The 15,891-nt window shown below is 39.6% G+C and overlaps 1 protein-coding gene across 3 annotated transcripts in view; it reads left to right on the plus strand.

Moving 5' to 3' along the window:
- Positions 1–1,006: 1,006 nt before the first annotated feature.
- Positions 1,007–15,891, plus strand: part of BANK1 (B cell scaffold protein with ankyrin repeats 1) — a 127,550-nt gene continuing 112,665 nt past the window's right edge. For 2 of the 3 annotated variants that reach the window (XM_048941343.1, XM_048941344.1), the window contains exon 1: positions 1,007–1,136. In XM_048941343.1, the coding sequence (XP_048797300.1) occupies positions 1,124–1,136 (13 nt within the window). In that variant the 5' untranslated portion in view covers positions 1,007–1,123. The remainder of the gene's footprint in view (positions 1,137–15,891) is intronic. The other variant, XM_048941347.1, reaches the window with a different exon arrangement.

The raw sequence follows: 15,891 nt of genomic DNA on the forward strand, positions 1-15,891 counted from the left end.
TTCAGTTTTGCAGATACTTCTGGTGGATTCTCACAGCAGCACACAAAATCTTTGAAGTAGTTCTTTCATCTACGTCCAACCTTCTGTAGATCTGTGGTTCATGGTTGATTGCAAACCACAAAGGCTTTGCTGTGCTGAGGCATCTATAAAGACTGCCCATGGATGCGAATGTTCCTTTCGCTTACATTGCTTGAATTCATTCTGCTACCTTTCCTTCAGTTCAGGTGATGCAGAGCATTTATCTTCTATATTTTGGCCACCCACATTCCTGAATCCAATATTGAGCAACTTCACCTTTGAAGATCCTGAAAACCTTTGCCAAACATCACTGAAATCAGCCATGGGGCATTACAGTTCTGGTGGGCCTGGGGAATGCAGGGAGGTTCAGGTGGGTGAGAGACACATATCCACATGTGAAGCGCAGTCAGAGCTTTTGCTTTCTTTGAAAAATGACTATTTCCTTCCAGATGGTACCATCATCTATCTGATAATCCCACTGTACAGGGAACTGCATCTCCGGAGGTGGGCTCAGCCTTTGTTTTGGACTTGAAAGGTACCACACTCATCAATGGCTCCTGACTGAGTCTAAGGGCAAGCTCTCACACGGGCTGCTTTGTCTCACTTTTTACAGTTTTCATCTTCAAATTCCAAAAAGTTAACACAGGCACAGTTGAAAGGAGATGATAACCATGCTGTGCCAGAGCACCTTCCCGAAGAGGGGACTTCTCCATCCTCGGGGCACTTCCCATGTAGGCTGTGAGGGCTCCTCGGAACAGCAGAACTCCGCACTAAAGCCCCGAGGACACGGGAGGGTTCGGTTCCCGCCTCTTTTCTCCTCGAGCCCAACCAACTTTGAAGGCCGGGGGCTCTCCGTGCTTGCCTGAGGGAGGGAGGCTCCACGAGGGAGTAACCCTTCACGGTCCCACTGGTTCCGGCCCGCAGCGCTTCCCCTCACCGAGGGCGGTGTAGGGGCCGGGGTGGTGGAGCACCGCGGCCGGGAGGAGTCGGGGGGGGGCCCCACGCTTCCGGGCCGATAGCGGCGACCGCGGCACAGGGGCAGTGCACTGAGGAGAGCAATATAGCCGGCGAGGGAAAGAGGGAGCGGAAAGCACGGCGCGGTGCGATGCGGCCCACAGGTCAGTGCGGGGCGGGAGGCGGGAGGCGGGATGCGGGATGGAGGGGCACGAGGCCGTCCCGCTGCGGCCACCATCTTGTGGCTGGGGGCGAAGGAGTACGTGGGCACGGAGGAGAGAACTGCTGTTCGGCAAGCGGTGGTGGGTAGGCGTAGCGGGAAAGGGCTTGGGGTTGGGTTTGTTTTGCTAAGGAGGGTTTAGCTTCACTGGCTGTGCAACCCTATACGTGAGGGTGCAGGTAGTTGTGTAGCGAGGCGTCTGGCGGAGGATGTGGCTCGCCGGAGTGTACGTGGTGCCTTCGTGGTGCGGTCCCAGTGTTGCGCTGGAGAGGGGGAGGTCGGCACTGTTGTTTCTTTTGTTTTTGCTTTTATAAAGCTGGGTGTGTATTTGGTACATTCTCTGTTAATATGGCTTATCCCAGCCAATTTTTCCTTTCTTTTTCCTTTGGATATTTCAAGTGACTGTTTTTTGTTTTCCCCAACAAGTTATGCCAACGTTTCTTCTGAGGAGGCTGCCCTTAGCACCTCAACGCAGTTTTAGGTCACTTTTCCTTAACAAATGCCCTTCAGTTGCAAGTGCTGTGCGTTGTGCCCAGTTTTGCCTTGAATTATCCAACTTCTCTGAAGAGTTGGAAGTCTAGTACCAAGAAATGATAGACTGATCATCATATGAGCTGTCCTATTCTATCCTGCATGCACAGCTGTTCTGAGTAGAGTTTTAATTGCCTAACAGCATGATGTGTTAATAGTTAAAGTTCGATTGTCCTCTTTCAGTCTTAGCACGGTAACCAGGCTTATTGTACAGTACAGAAAATCCCTATAGACCTTACACCAAAATATTCATTTCTTTATTTACATTTGCAATGGTTTGTCGCGTTATCTGCGTGCCTCAAAACTGCTAAGACACATTTTGTCACTCCCTTGGTAGATGACAATGTGTTATCTTTCTGTTTACAGATAGAAAAAAATTATGAAGAAAGTAAATGATTGATGAATGTCACAGGGGAAGTAATGGCAGGCCTGAAACAGAATCAGGAGCTTCTGGCTCCAGGTTCCTCTGTTCATTCTTCCCATTTGTGTTTCTCCATTCACGAAAGTACTGTGTGTTCACAGCTCCCATTTTCTTCAGAAGGCTCTGCATTGCTTAAATCAAAACAGTGACTGCAAAGCAGGGCTCTCAAAGGGAAAATGAAAGATAAGTAGCCAGATGCCAGAGGTTTGGCTCATTTGATTTGCTTGCGTTGGGGAATTCTTTTTTTTATTTTTTTTTTTTTTTTTCCAGCTCTTCTACTAGTCAGGATGATATTTCATCCTAATTTTATAAGTGCTGCTCTGAAAGTAATGCCTCCTGTTTTATTATGTCAGCCTTCAATGTCATAGGCAGATGTTGGTGGTATGGCAGTAGTGGTTTGAACCTCCCACCAGTATCTCATTACATTGTGTTGTCTGACACAGTAGTGTGTATGAAGCAAAGGTGTGGAACTGAATTCTTCTATGTTGAAAAAGTTGCATCTATTGACAAATGACATCCACTTGCCAAATGTTTATGGAGACCAATCAGTGCATGTGAGCATAGGGAGGCAGTGCATGGTGCATTTCAGCAGTGGATCACCTCCACTGGTACAGATTTTTCTGAGCACAGCACGCAGACTCCTACTCATAGAAGGCAAAAGTACATAGCTAATAGTGGTGATTATGTTGGAAAATAGTGTTTTGTAGCTGAGAATTTGCTCTATCAAGTAGTGTTAGTGTGCTATTTGTATTGCTTGTAGTTTGCACAGGAAAAAATAGGAGGTAATACTTTTGGATTAACAGATACAAATGAGAAATTGAGCAATAGGGATATGAAAGCTTGACTGCAGTAGCTCAAGAACTTAGTTTACTGTTTTGTGTCACCATTTTAAAGGAGTGCTTCAAGTGTTGTGGCAGTTTTTTTTGTTGAGTGAATGATCAAAGAATATTAGGCTGTTATAATCACAAAATAAACAAGAGAGTTAAGCAAAGTAGACTATGATAACAAAAGAGAATAAATGGAAGGCTTACCCTTATTCTGGGCTTACCTGCAAAATACCAGCAGAAGTGATCTCCAGACAAGATCCTTCCCCCCGGCAGCCAGCTCTTAAATAGGTCTAGGAGGGATGCAGCCAGACTCCAACACTTCCGGCAGCACAGCTGAATTGCCTTCACCTGTGCTCCTGTGCCTGACTCATGGCTTGCCTCAGGTGATCAATCAGAGGTTCAGGCCGTGACTCAGCATGGTCCCATACAGTTGAGGTACGTAATATTTTGTTTCATTTCATAATATCAAAGTAGCCTATTAGAATGTTAAATATCAAGTGAAATAATCTAGTGATGTTAGTACTGGAAGCTATGCAACTTTGCTTACTATGGAGATGAAAGTGCAAGGAAGAAAGGGAAAGTGACTTACCTAGCTGTTTTGTATTAAGACAGTGGCAGATAAATTAATTGAGGACTGCCTTGATTGATACTCAGAGCTTCTTGTAAAATGAATATACTTATTATAATGTCTTTGGACATTGATAAGAGGATTTTCTATCTGGACTCCACTTGCAGTGCCGCAACCTTTTCTTAAGGAAAAAAAGTAGCGTCCATAAGCAAAAATGCACATATGATAGCATTTCTAAACATGCCTGTACTGTTCCAGTATGTAAATGTGTATGACCCAGGGACATAGTCTAAATTTTGCTTGTACTGAATAAAGGCAGTCAGATACTAGATATTCACATGAAATAATGCTGAGCAAATCCATCAGAGCACCATAGAAATATGGCAAGTTTCCCAGCTGCTTGCAGCTTGTTCCACATGTTGGCATTGGCAGGGAAACAAATGGCTGTGGGCTCAGCCAGCAGCAGGCATGGTGGCCTTCTATGCTTCTATCATTTATCTCTGTTATTTTTTTGTGTGCTGGTCTACACAATCCTCATCTTCCACCTACAGCCTCTATATGTCAAGTTCTCCCTTGCAGCTTTACCACAGCGCCAAACTTTTCTTACAACAGTGAAAAGAGATCAGTTATGTCACGACGGACTGACCATGAGCCATGGGGTACAAGTTGCTTTGGGTGGATTGCCTGAGGTCTAGCCAAGCTTGAATCTGAAAATTGTTTTGAGTGAAAGGTAGGGGAGACAGTCTTGTTAGTATTCAGAAGGAAACTCTAGTCAAGATGAACTTCTTGAAGCAAATACCAGTGAACATGCTGTACCTAGTAGAGATAAAACATCGGTAATGCCTGATCCTTGATGACATCTGTCTGCACTTGTAGTGAGAGGTACTGACAGGATAACTTGCTAATGGCTGTGCTACATTTGAGTTATAGCTCATCCCCATGCTTGTGAAGATGAATGTCACCACTGAGCTCTGCTGTTTTGCACTTTTTCTATATTCAGTGTGCATTTCTGTGCCTCCAGCTGTTTCTAAGACAGTATTTACACAACAGGAATTCTGCAAGGGAATCTAGCCAGTGAAAATAAATATTTGAATTTTGTTTTTCTCAAGGACTAGAAATTGCTTCAATTTTTGGTAGCTTTAAAATATTTTAAACACAAACATACAGCAATATTTCAATGTTATTACTGATAAATGCAATGTTAAAGTCAAGAGACAAAAAAAAAGCAAGCAAAATAAAATATGTGATAAATTGTAGAATGTCCCTCGTTGTGCGTTGGCATTTTAGGTAGTCCTTTGCATATAGTAAGCATGATGTACATGTATTTGTGTTTGTACCTAAAAGTATCCTGTTAGGAGAACAGGGATTTTCAAAACTGCTGTTGCATCTGTTTAATTTCTAGGGTCAGTTCATCTAAGGCTATGAGGTTGAAATGCAGTATATTTATCGAATTCCTCATTTTGTACTTCTGTACCTACTGGGATGCCTATTTCCAGCAAGTTGCTGAATCTTACAGATTTTTGTAGCTGAAAAAAATAATTGCTCTATATTGTCTTAATAGATGCCCATATTTCTTAGTTCCTTCAGTTTATAAGAAAATATTTGCTTCCTCTGAAGTCCATCGCTCCATTGCTTGTCTTTCCGCTGTCGTGAAACATGCTGTAGCAGTTTCCTGGTTTTGTACATGAGTTTGCAGTAAGGAATCTGGGAGTAATGAGGAGATGCTTTCTTATGTCTGAGGCTCTTCATCTTATTCTGTTATCTAGCAAAACTTCTTAAAACCCACACTATTCAGCTAAGAGACTTCTGTGGCTATCTTGTCATTCTGCTGAAGTGTTGTATGGGAACTGCTGAGTCACGGCCTGAACCTCTGATTGATCACCTGAGGCGAGCCATGAGTCAGGCACAGGAGCACAGGTGAAGGCAATTCAGCTGTGCTGCCGGAAGGGCTGGAGCCTGGCTGCACCTCTCCTAGACCCATTTAAGAGCTGGCTGCCAGTGGGGAAGGATCTCTTCTGAAGATTTACTCCAATGGGGCTTCCTACGTGAGCCCAGGAAAGAGTGAGTGTCCTTTTCTGCTCTAGTATAATAATTACATAAGCCAAGCTCTCGAATATACTATATCATCTGTATATTCATTGATCGTACAAGTGTACTGTAGCTTCTGTCCAGTTTACATCCTCAGCGGTTTTGCTTTGTCTGCTCTCTAGTGCGTTCTAGTCTTTGTATGAGAATACCCATACAGTTCAGAGGGATGAGATTCAGAAGGCTGTGATCAGTAGTGCAGAATCTCATTTTGGGGTTGGGCTCAGTGATCTCTAGGGGTTCCTGATAACCCTCCTGATTCTGTGATCAGTTTGTTCCTTGATGTATACTCTGCTGCTCTGTACCTTAGCTTTCTCTGTGTGGGGATGTGTATGTGTTCAGTCTGCTGAACAAAGCAAGCTATTTTCCTATCAAAACATAATGGAGTAGTGGTACTTTCACTTGATGTTGACCATCACACTTTCTTCCAAACATTGAAAATGCTGAATGTTACTTTATTTGTTTTTGTCCACAGTATAGGTAGAATGATAACTCAGAAAAATAACCAACTCTTATTTTTTTCTTTTACTGTATTCATTGAAATGATGTTTTGCTTTTTACATCGCAGACTAGAGATCTGATTGAAATAGTGTTATTTATTTTCTAATGGAAAAAAAGAATTCTGGAAGCCTTTAAAAAAAAAAAAAAAAAGAAAAATGTGTTGAATGGTGTTTACAAGTTAAACTTTTAAGAAATTGAGCAGTGTATTTGTTAAAGTTTTTCATATAGTGCACCCATCTATTTATTCATTACTTTCATTTATTCACAAAACATTTACAATTTAAATAGCTGAAGTGAAAAAATACTGTGCCTGGAGTGAACTGAACAAGAATAATTTAGAGCTATTTGAGAATGGAAAATAAAAGTTCCCATCTTAAGTAATGCTAGTGCCTGGGTGGAGTGGGTAGGAAGGGAAGGTCAAATGCAGTACAGGCTTGAAGCAATTTCATGCTAAATGATAGCACACAGGAAAAGAAAACAAGCAGTACCTGAAGTAGGCATTTCCTTGGATTTTAGGATTTATAATTCAGAAGTCAGCGTAGTCAGTCTCTCTTCGTTAAGTAACAATTTGCACGAGGGACAAAAATCTACTTTTAATTAGCTGTTTTGTTGTTCATATTGTTTATCTTCTGATATTGATTAGCTTCTTGAAAATATGAAACATAATGGAGAAACTGGTAAACATGCAGTATTCAGTGTAAAATCCTTTAAGTAATTTTTTTCTAAGGTTTTGTTCCTATGTTTCTTTTGAAGTGTTTGCAGTAGCAAACTAAGATCAAATCAGCTATGACTACTAAGCATGTGACAGTAGCTAAGAGCGTATGCTTGAGTGCTGGTATGAAAAATCCACAGCTGGTGACAAATGTAAATAACAACATAGAAGCAGGCTTACACCCACCTAAAACATCCTTTAGAAGCTCAGTTTTGTGAGCTTCTAAAAAGCAGCTGGTTTCTAACGTGTTTACAATTTTGGAGCTGACTTTAAAAATAGTAATGGCAACAATACAGGAAAAAAGTTGTCTCTGAAAAATAACTGATTGTCATTATTTTTAAAATATTTGGATTTGTTGAAGGAAACTGAAATAAATGAAATGACTTTGGTTTAAGCTTGTGTTTACATACAAGCAGGTCAAGCCGGCCTTGGAGAAAACCAAATAAACCACGCAAAGGCTTTATGGGTCCCTTCAGGACATCACTTTTAGCAACTTAATCATATTTTTAATGGTTAAAGATAATTTCCATTTCAAATTTATATGACTTAGTTAAATAGCAATTTTAAAAATTAGGCGTATTTGAACAAAAATGTTATAAAGATTGGATCAAGTAATAGAAAAGTCTTGCTTGGAAAGGATGTTGAATATTATCTAAAAAACTGTAAAAATGCGTAAAACTCAATAATGCCCCATTCTTCTACCTTCTCACAAGATGTCTGCTAATGGAGCATTTCACTGAATCTCAGTTCCTTCTGTAAGTTTCTTCCCCATAGGAATGTAAGGCCAATTCCGCAGCCAATGAGTGTCAGGATAGTTCTATTTCAGAAATGAAGCCTTAATCAAAGTGTTTTTTGCCAGTGATTCTTAATCAAAACTTCGTAAGGTTTTCATACTTGTATTCTATTTTATAACTGTAATCTCATCAGAAAAACTCGCAGATTTGTTTGTGTCCCTTATCGGTTCTGTTCCCTATTCAAGATTAACCATTTTAGAGGATGACAAATCTAATTTGGACTTGAATGCACGAAACAGAGACTGTAATAATTAAATTGGAGGAAAAATATTTTCTGTGAAGATTTAAGGCAGAATATACATTGATCTGTTTGGAAAGAGAAGTGTTTTCTGCTTATGGGGTACATTCAGGACAGTTTCATTTTAATTTTCTTACAGCACTCTTGCCAAATTATTGTCATTTGATTTTCTGCAAGAGCTTAGAAATAGTGCTCTTTCACTGGCAAACCCTCAGTGTATATATTTCAACACTGAAGAAGTTTATAGAATTCATTAAAATGGCAATCCACATTCCTGCGTTGTATTTTGCAAGTAGATCATGCGTGCTGTAAATTTTGTACTCCTGCATGCTGTCGCATCCATACTATTCATTATGGATGACATGTATGATATTATCCATAAATTTTTACTCAGTCTCTTCTTTAAATGATGCCTTGACGTCCTAAAAAAGCAGAACTGTACTCTGTGACAGCAGTCTCATTGAATTTAACATTTCAGAGACTTAAATGAAAAGCTAGTCTTTTTTTTTCCCTAGAAATAGCATTGAATGTGAAGCATATTTAAGATATTATGAAACAGAATTCTACTGTTTTATCTCTCATCACAATTACATCACATATGAAGATTGTAAAATTGAAGTGGTCAAAATGTACGTATTTTCCCCAAAGCAACACCGTTTTGTTTACTGTAGCGATAAGCGCAATGTTTTAACAAACTTATGGCAAAGAAATGTTTGCCTGAAATAATCCAGAACTGGGTAAATGATAGTTATGTAGTTACGGTCTAAATCCTTGTTGAAGATGGGGTAGGATTGTTTAGGTAAAGGTCCAAACTTTTTTTTTTTTTTAAAAAGGCAACTCCTAAATGCATAATTCTGTTCTTAGCGTAATTTTGAAGTCTTGTTCACTGAATTTTAATGTCACAATAAGCACTTCATTTTGTTCCATTTTGTTTTAGTCCTAACTAGTCAATTCAGATACTGCAGGACTGTGGCCTCTGCAGTCCATAACGTAACTTTTGTGAAACTGCCTGTGTTCCAGAGCCTTACTTGAGTCGCTTGCCATGGCAGAAGAGTGCAAGAGTTAGAACTCAGATGCATGCTCTGCAACCAAATGTTGCTACTATTTAGCCTCACATAACCAACTAGCAAGGACTCTCGGTCCTCTGTTTCACAGATACAATAATGCTATTTCCACAGTTAAATAGTGCTCCCAACAGAACAGGAGACCAGCAGTGGACGCGAAGCAACTGAGAGCCATGCAGCATATATTGAGAGGAGGCTTATTTTGGACTAGCTCTAGCCTTGTCCTGTGGCTGTAGCAGGTGGAACACATTGGGTGTGATCCTGAAGCACCTGTTCTGCTTTAGTTTAATCTGAAAGTTTTGGTGTTTCAGGGACAGCTGGTGAGTTGAAGCAAAGCATGGTACATGGGGATAATGAGATGGTGTGTTCTGAAGGTATGCTTTTATCTTAACTAATTATTAATGTAAAGTTGCTCTAAGGCATAGTTGTTGATTGGCAGTCACTGTAATTGGCAGTCATCCCTTTTATCTTAACTTTAGCAGTTTGGGTTTATCATGTGCTTTGTTTTTAGGCAACTGCAAGGCAACGCAGGCTGTGGATATAATCAGAATGGTACATGTTGCTACAGTGTGTACAAGTAGCTGTATAGTAAACATGTGAAGGGCTGCTGCTTTTGTCAGCTATGAATTTTTTTTGTTATATTTGTGTAGTTACAGAAGTATTCTGCAATAAGTGGAAAATGGTGGATGGTCAGTATATACTTCAGAGGAGGAAATGTAAGACTATGTTACTTCACATCTGTGACAAATGTGATTAGGTGTAATAAATAAGTGGCATGGATTGGCTTGTTAAACTCTAGAATATTCAGGAATCTTAAATGTATGTACAAGGAAGATGCTGGTAGGCTGTTTTCTTTTTAAGTTTTTTGTTCAGAATATTGAAGAGAAATGTAAAAATTTGGTTATAGACTTTGTGAAACAAAGAGGGGCTCGATTGTGTAAAAAGCAGGATGCTTGGTAATTGTTTAGTCTGGTCCTATCTCCTTCAGTGACTACATTTGAACAGTGCAGATTCTCTGACTGTAATGGGATAGGGTTTAATTTGGTTTCAGTAATGGTTCAAGAAGGATTTGTTTTCATTTTCTGTACCTTTCTGATAAGGTATGGAAGGTAGTTTGCTTCCAGTGCTAAAGCTACCAGGAACACGTATTGCTTCTGGTTAACATAACTATAGTTATCCTGTTACTATAAAACAATAAGAATGTATGTCAGTGACAATGAAGCAGAGTTTGTGGGTATGATTTTTAAAATCCATTTGCAAGAAATACAGAACTTGAAAGTGATTTATTCCCAGAAAGTGGTCGATTTGGTCAGAGTTGGTTGTAGAGAGGTTAAACATTTCTTTAATGGCTATCCACTAGAGGGGGACTCATTGTTGATACCCGGAGCACTTCTTAATTGGTTCCTATTTCAGGATCAGTAGTAAGTTAAGAATTCATGTTCTGTAAGCCAAAAACATAATTGCATGTGTTGTGCTAAGGAGATAAGTTTGCTGGAAAAATGTCTTTTGAATCGCAAGTAAGCTTTACCAGTATTTGGCCATTGCAGTTGTTTTTGCAGTGTTGTTGATGAAATGTGTAAAGTCAGACTCGCACTCGTACAGCTAGCTTAATTTCTTTCTGTCTAATGAGCAGAAAAAAAAAATAGATTGTTTGATAGCTGTGTCTAGAATTCTTGTCTGAAGGCAGTAGAGGGGAAGCTGAGGTAGGTTATGGAGAAATCTTTCTTTTGAGGTTGTTGCTGAACATATTAGAAACTGTTCAATTTAGCTTGGTTTCTAACTCACTGTCTTGTGAGTTTTGCTCATTTTATGAAGATACAAGTTTATGTATCTATTTTCTATCTCATTTACTTCTTTATTTCCCTAATGAACTCCTTTTGTTGCTATGAATACTGTTCAAAAGGCTGGTATAAAAATATAAAGGTGTTTGTCCAGAGCTGATTATAGATTATGTAGAGATTATGTTATGGATATTTTTTGTTTGTTTAGTTGGTGACCATCACTTTTGTCAGAAAAGGACAAAAGAAAAGAACTGGAACTAGAGGAGGTGGTTTATTACAGCCTGGTAGCTTGAAGACATATGGTTAATAGAGACCATTTCTTACTGTCTTTCTAATTTCTGGATGAACTCTTAAGTGAGATGCATTTAAAAAAAAAAAGTAATAAGTCTGAAAAACAGACAAAAATTAAGCTGCTTGATTTTTTTGGGGTCATAGGAATCCTCATGGGATTCTCTGCTGTCTTTGGGTAAAGGAAATGTGGTCTTAAAAACCTGAACCAATTTGGCTTTGACTGCTCTAAGAGAGTTCTAGCAGACAGGCTTCCTATGGCAATGATAATCTGCATTTTAGGAGCTGGTGAGATGTCATCTGTGGTTAATTCAATGCTTGTGGTACGTTGCAAATGTAAGGAGCACATCAATCTGCTGAAAATGTTGCTGCCTGCAAGGTCAACGCATTCTGTTATGTTGAAGTAGTTGTTACGTGCACAACTTTCTGGGGATCCTTTCTCTTGTGATAGGACTAAAGGCACTGGATGTCATACAGCTGTTTCTTTTTAAGCTAATATCTGCAGAGCTTTCCATTCTCAATTTCTTACTTGGAAGAAATTAAAAAATAGGAATTTGAGAGAAACTGAAGTGACAGTGGAATCCAGTGTGGCAGAGAAAAAAACAACAGAAGGCAGAGGAAAAAGCAGAGACATTGAATTTAAATGAGAAGAGTTTAAATGTGACCATAAATCCATAAAACAGTGGAGGAAGTCAAAATAGGCACATCTAGAGAGATCCTGGTAGATGATGGAAGGAACACAGGCAATGATAAAGAATTAAATAATAGGACGGTTCTTGATTGTGGTCATGGTTTGTAGTAGTAATAACATCAGTTGATACAAACTTGATGCAGCTTGTACAGATTTTTCTTGTAGCCTTTAGAAGTTGTTTCGGGGGGGGGGGGGGGGGGGGGCGGGGAAGTAATGAATTACTGCATAGTTATATTTCTGGCTTCAGTATTTGTTACTGTCTCCAGCCATTCTGAGTTATTTAATTACGTTCTGCTAAAATGTACTAATGGTGTAAACTTGCTCTCCAGGATGTGGCTCTAAGTGCAGTTTTGCCTCAGTTGGGTAACAGAAGGTATTCAGCTGTGAATGAATAAGGCTCTAGCAGATGATAATGCAGTGCTAATACATACTCAGTATTTCATATTCAAAGCATGGATCACATAGGCCTAAAACAGAAGATAAGGCCACATCACTCTTCTGAGCACAGTGAGGTCTGCAGAGGGATCCAGAAACAGCTCTTGGGCGTAACGTCAGCCCTGTCAGGTTTGATGGTCAGGCACATCTCTAGTTGAGGTCTAGGTCAGGTCTGTGCTGTGGAACAGACATCAGGATGTTATGTGGTTCTGTCTTCCCCTTTGTCATTGCAGGAAGGGTCAGTAGAGTTCTTTGTAGGAAAAGGTTGAGTCAAAGTTAATCCCATCTAATTCATAGGAAAACTGCTGTGTTGAACTCCTGACTTCACTGAACTTAAAATAAATAAATAAATGGTGAAGACAAGAGGACTGATTTTATACAGATAGAGCAAGTATTTGTTCTCGCAAACAACTTAGCAATTAGCAGTGGAAGGTGCATAAATGATGAAAATGTTCTTATTACATTCTAGTTAGTAGCCATTTGAGAATACAAGTGCAGCCACTCTGCTGGCTGATACAGTGACAGCAGGAATGTCCCATCCTTTAAGCTAATTGCCTTAATTGAAACAGGTGTGCCACAATGCTGCAGCAATTTAGCTACTTCATGATCTCACTCTGAAGTTTACAAGCAGGCTTTTATAATTTTCGTTTCCATTAGTGGAAAGTCTCTGAGAAACAACATGACTTACTTGAAAATGTTTTCCATTATCTGCAAGTATTTCTAAAGTGCTCTGTGCTGTCCTTCCCACGATGAATCCATTTTGGCTTGCTTCAGTGGATTTGCCTTGCAGAATTCCAGCAACCAAGAGGTAGAGATACATTTTTGAGATGCAATTACTGGATGTGTGTCAGGTGAGCTGACTGGGAAAATCAGTGCATTCAGGATGGGTGAGGGGCCCCATTATGCCAAGGCTGCTGATCAGGGCTGAATTAAATGTTCTTATTCTGCTTCCAAATGCTGAATTTCAGGATTTGCTTAGATTGGAAAGTTTTTGTCCCTTATTTTCTTACTATACATCATTTTAAGTGATCAGGGCAAACAGTATGAAGAGGTGAATGGCTACATCTTTCCTACAAGATTATGTAGGGACCAGGAGACTGAATGCTTTTTGTTTCTGGCACAAAGCTGGAGGTACTTGGTGTGTGTGCTCCTCCTTCTCTCTACAACCCAAGTGGAAATGACTTCCTAAGAAGAAATATTTTGCATATCACCATGCAAAGATGGAAGTCTGAGCCACTTCTGCTTCTCATGCTGCATTTTTGTCACTGTGTCACGACCACTTACCTATATTTAGCAGTTCTATGTGTTTTAACAATTTTTGGTTGATGAACAATAGTTTATTACATGCTGACAAATTACGCTCTTCTTTCCCAAACATGTTTAAGGCTGCTGTTTCTAACAAATGAACAAACCCTACACTATCCTCCCTTCCCCAGCTGAGGGCATCTGCTAGAGGAAGAGATAGAGGGATGAATATTTTTCTTTTTTGGGGGGGGAGGAAGGGTTGAGTGTGAGAAGCTGCTTGTGTGGTTATGAATGGCTACGAATTTCTTGGCTGAACAACAGGGAATGACTTTGTTTTGCTCCAGTACTCTAACTGGAAAGCACTGTAGATGACCTGATAAATACAGTGATGCCTCTTTTGGTTAAAACTTGAGTACATGATGGTGACTGTGTGATACTTTCTCTTACCAAAATATCCTTAGGCAATGGAACTGCAGACCCAGGTTTTCAAACCCTGGCTGAATTGAAATCGGCCTCATTTATGTCAAACAAAAGAAGTTAATTGTGTTTTCTGGAAATAAATATTGTTGCTTTTCTGAATGTAGGAATATTATCAAATATAAAAGTACCAAAGTACTTCATGCTTAGTTCTAAGCAAACACTTTACAGCATGACAAAACTTTACATTCATTAACTGAGGTGTTTAGTAGTAGCCACTGCCTGCAAAGTTCTGTTTCCTCTTCTTTGCGTTTCTGGTGCGCTTTGCGAACTTCTGGAGATTTCCTTTCACTTTCAAATATGCTTGCTTTTTTTCCCCCTTCCATAATATATCCTTTAATTGTCATAAAGAAGGCGTTCTTCTGCCTTGTGCATGCACCAGTAATTGATTCCTGCTTTGCTTGCAATAGACTGCAGGGATGCTCTCATCTCTTCCAGTTCTCATTAGATTGAGCAGGTCTTTTCAAAGAAGGCTTCAGGTAGCATGTTTTGTAAGATGGGCATTTTTATCATCTGCACATCAGTAACTAGCAAATAGTTTTGCTTGTCAGAAGAACCTTTCTGTGCTGTGGCTGACTGCATAAATTCTCTTACTGTTTCTCAGCATTCAACTAATAATACACTTTATTTCTACCTTTGAGTCAGTTTCCAAGTAGGAGTAGTTGAAGCATGGCTTAATTTTGTCAGGATATGATAGTTTCCATTACATTAACTTCCCAGGGAACAAAATTCATCTCAACTTGCATTATAGTCCAAGTGCAGTGACTTCAAAGAAATATTCATTGAGAGGTGAAAATAATGAAGGAGAAAAAGCTCAATTTGAAAAGTTAAGAAATGTTACTGTGTATTCAGTTCTGGGTAGTGTTGCCTTAAAGGTAACTTTCAGCTCGCATTGTTTCACATGAAAAACAGTGTTTTGAAGATGGAGCTTGGGGGGAGCTGTTGTTTTCAACTGCGTGGTGGTCAGGCATTTACACCGGAGTGAGATTTCTAAAGGTGAAGCACTAACAGGAGCATGTAAGGCATATGAAGTAGATTTTAGATTTTGTAACCATTCTTAGGGTAAACTTTGGAAACATTTAAAGTCATGCAAGAATTTTAAAATACTGGTTTGTTTTTTTTTTTTAACTTTTAATACAGTTTTGAGCAAGTAATATGTTGCATTTAATGTCAAAGCTAATTTTGAAGGATACTTTAACAGATCAATGGCTAGAAAAATATTTGTGCATGTAATTGAGAACGTTTGATTTACCACAAGTAACTTAATAGCACTAGTTACCATCTTCTAATCAATAGGTGCTGTGCCAAATGGCAGTGTGAAATAAGCCAATTTCCTCAGCAGTGTGACTCTTCCCTCTCTATGGAGGTAGAAAAGACAAATGAAATATGGCAGGTGTATTAAAGTTTTGAGATATCATAGAGCCTTTCTTCCGTCGTGTGGTATTTGATTCTTTTCACTTCATTTTATACAAATAAAGCATTATTTCTCATTTCTCAGTTAAAAAATCAATATTGTTCAGAAGTACAACTGAGCCTTCAATAAATATCTCAAAAGTTCTTTGTCATTCACACTTAACAAAGATCAGAGGTATGGGCATGGTTGCAGATACACAGTGCAGGGAAAGAATCACTTCATCTGCTTTTCTCATTTCAGGGCAACTTGATTACTTTTCTCTTTAGAATTTCTTGAATGTTCAAGCCTTGTAATTTCCATTTGCACAAGGGTGAACTCTATACCCTGTGTATACTTCTTTATTATTATAATTTGGTGGCAACTCTTTAGAAATACTTCTGCCTAAAGAGTTGCATTTCTGTGCACAGCATGTGAGGAGCTCTTCAGCTGTGCCTGAATGGTTGGATCCAGTCATTCTTTCCTGCTCTGGGACCCAGGAGTGCCTTTTTGGTTCCTCCAGTCTGCAAAGGAGCAGGTGCAGTTGTGCTCCATTCCTCCCAACTACTGTCAGCATGGAGAGGATGCAACCTATTGGCCATGGGGTGCTGTGGCTGATACCAGCACATCCCACTTGTGCATGATGAGGGC

Source organism: Lagopus muta, chromosome 4 (genome assembly GCF_023343835.1).
Source record: "Lagopus muta isolate bLagMut1 chromosome 4, bLagMut1 primary, whole genome shotgun sequence".
NCBI classification, from domain to species: Eukaryota; Metazoa; Chordata; class Aves; order Galliformes; family Phasianidae; genus Lagopus; species Lagopus muta.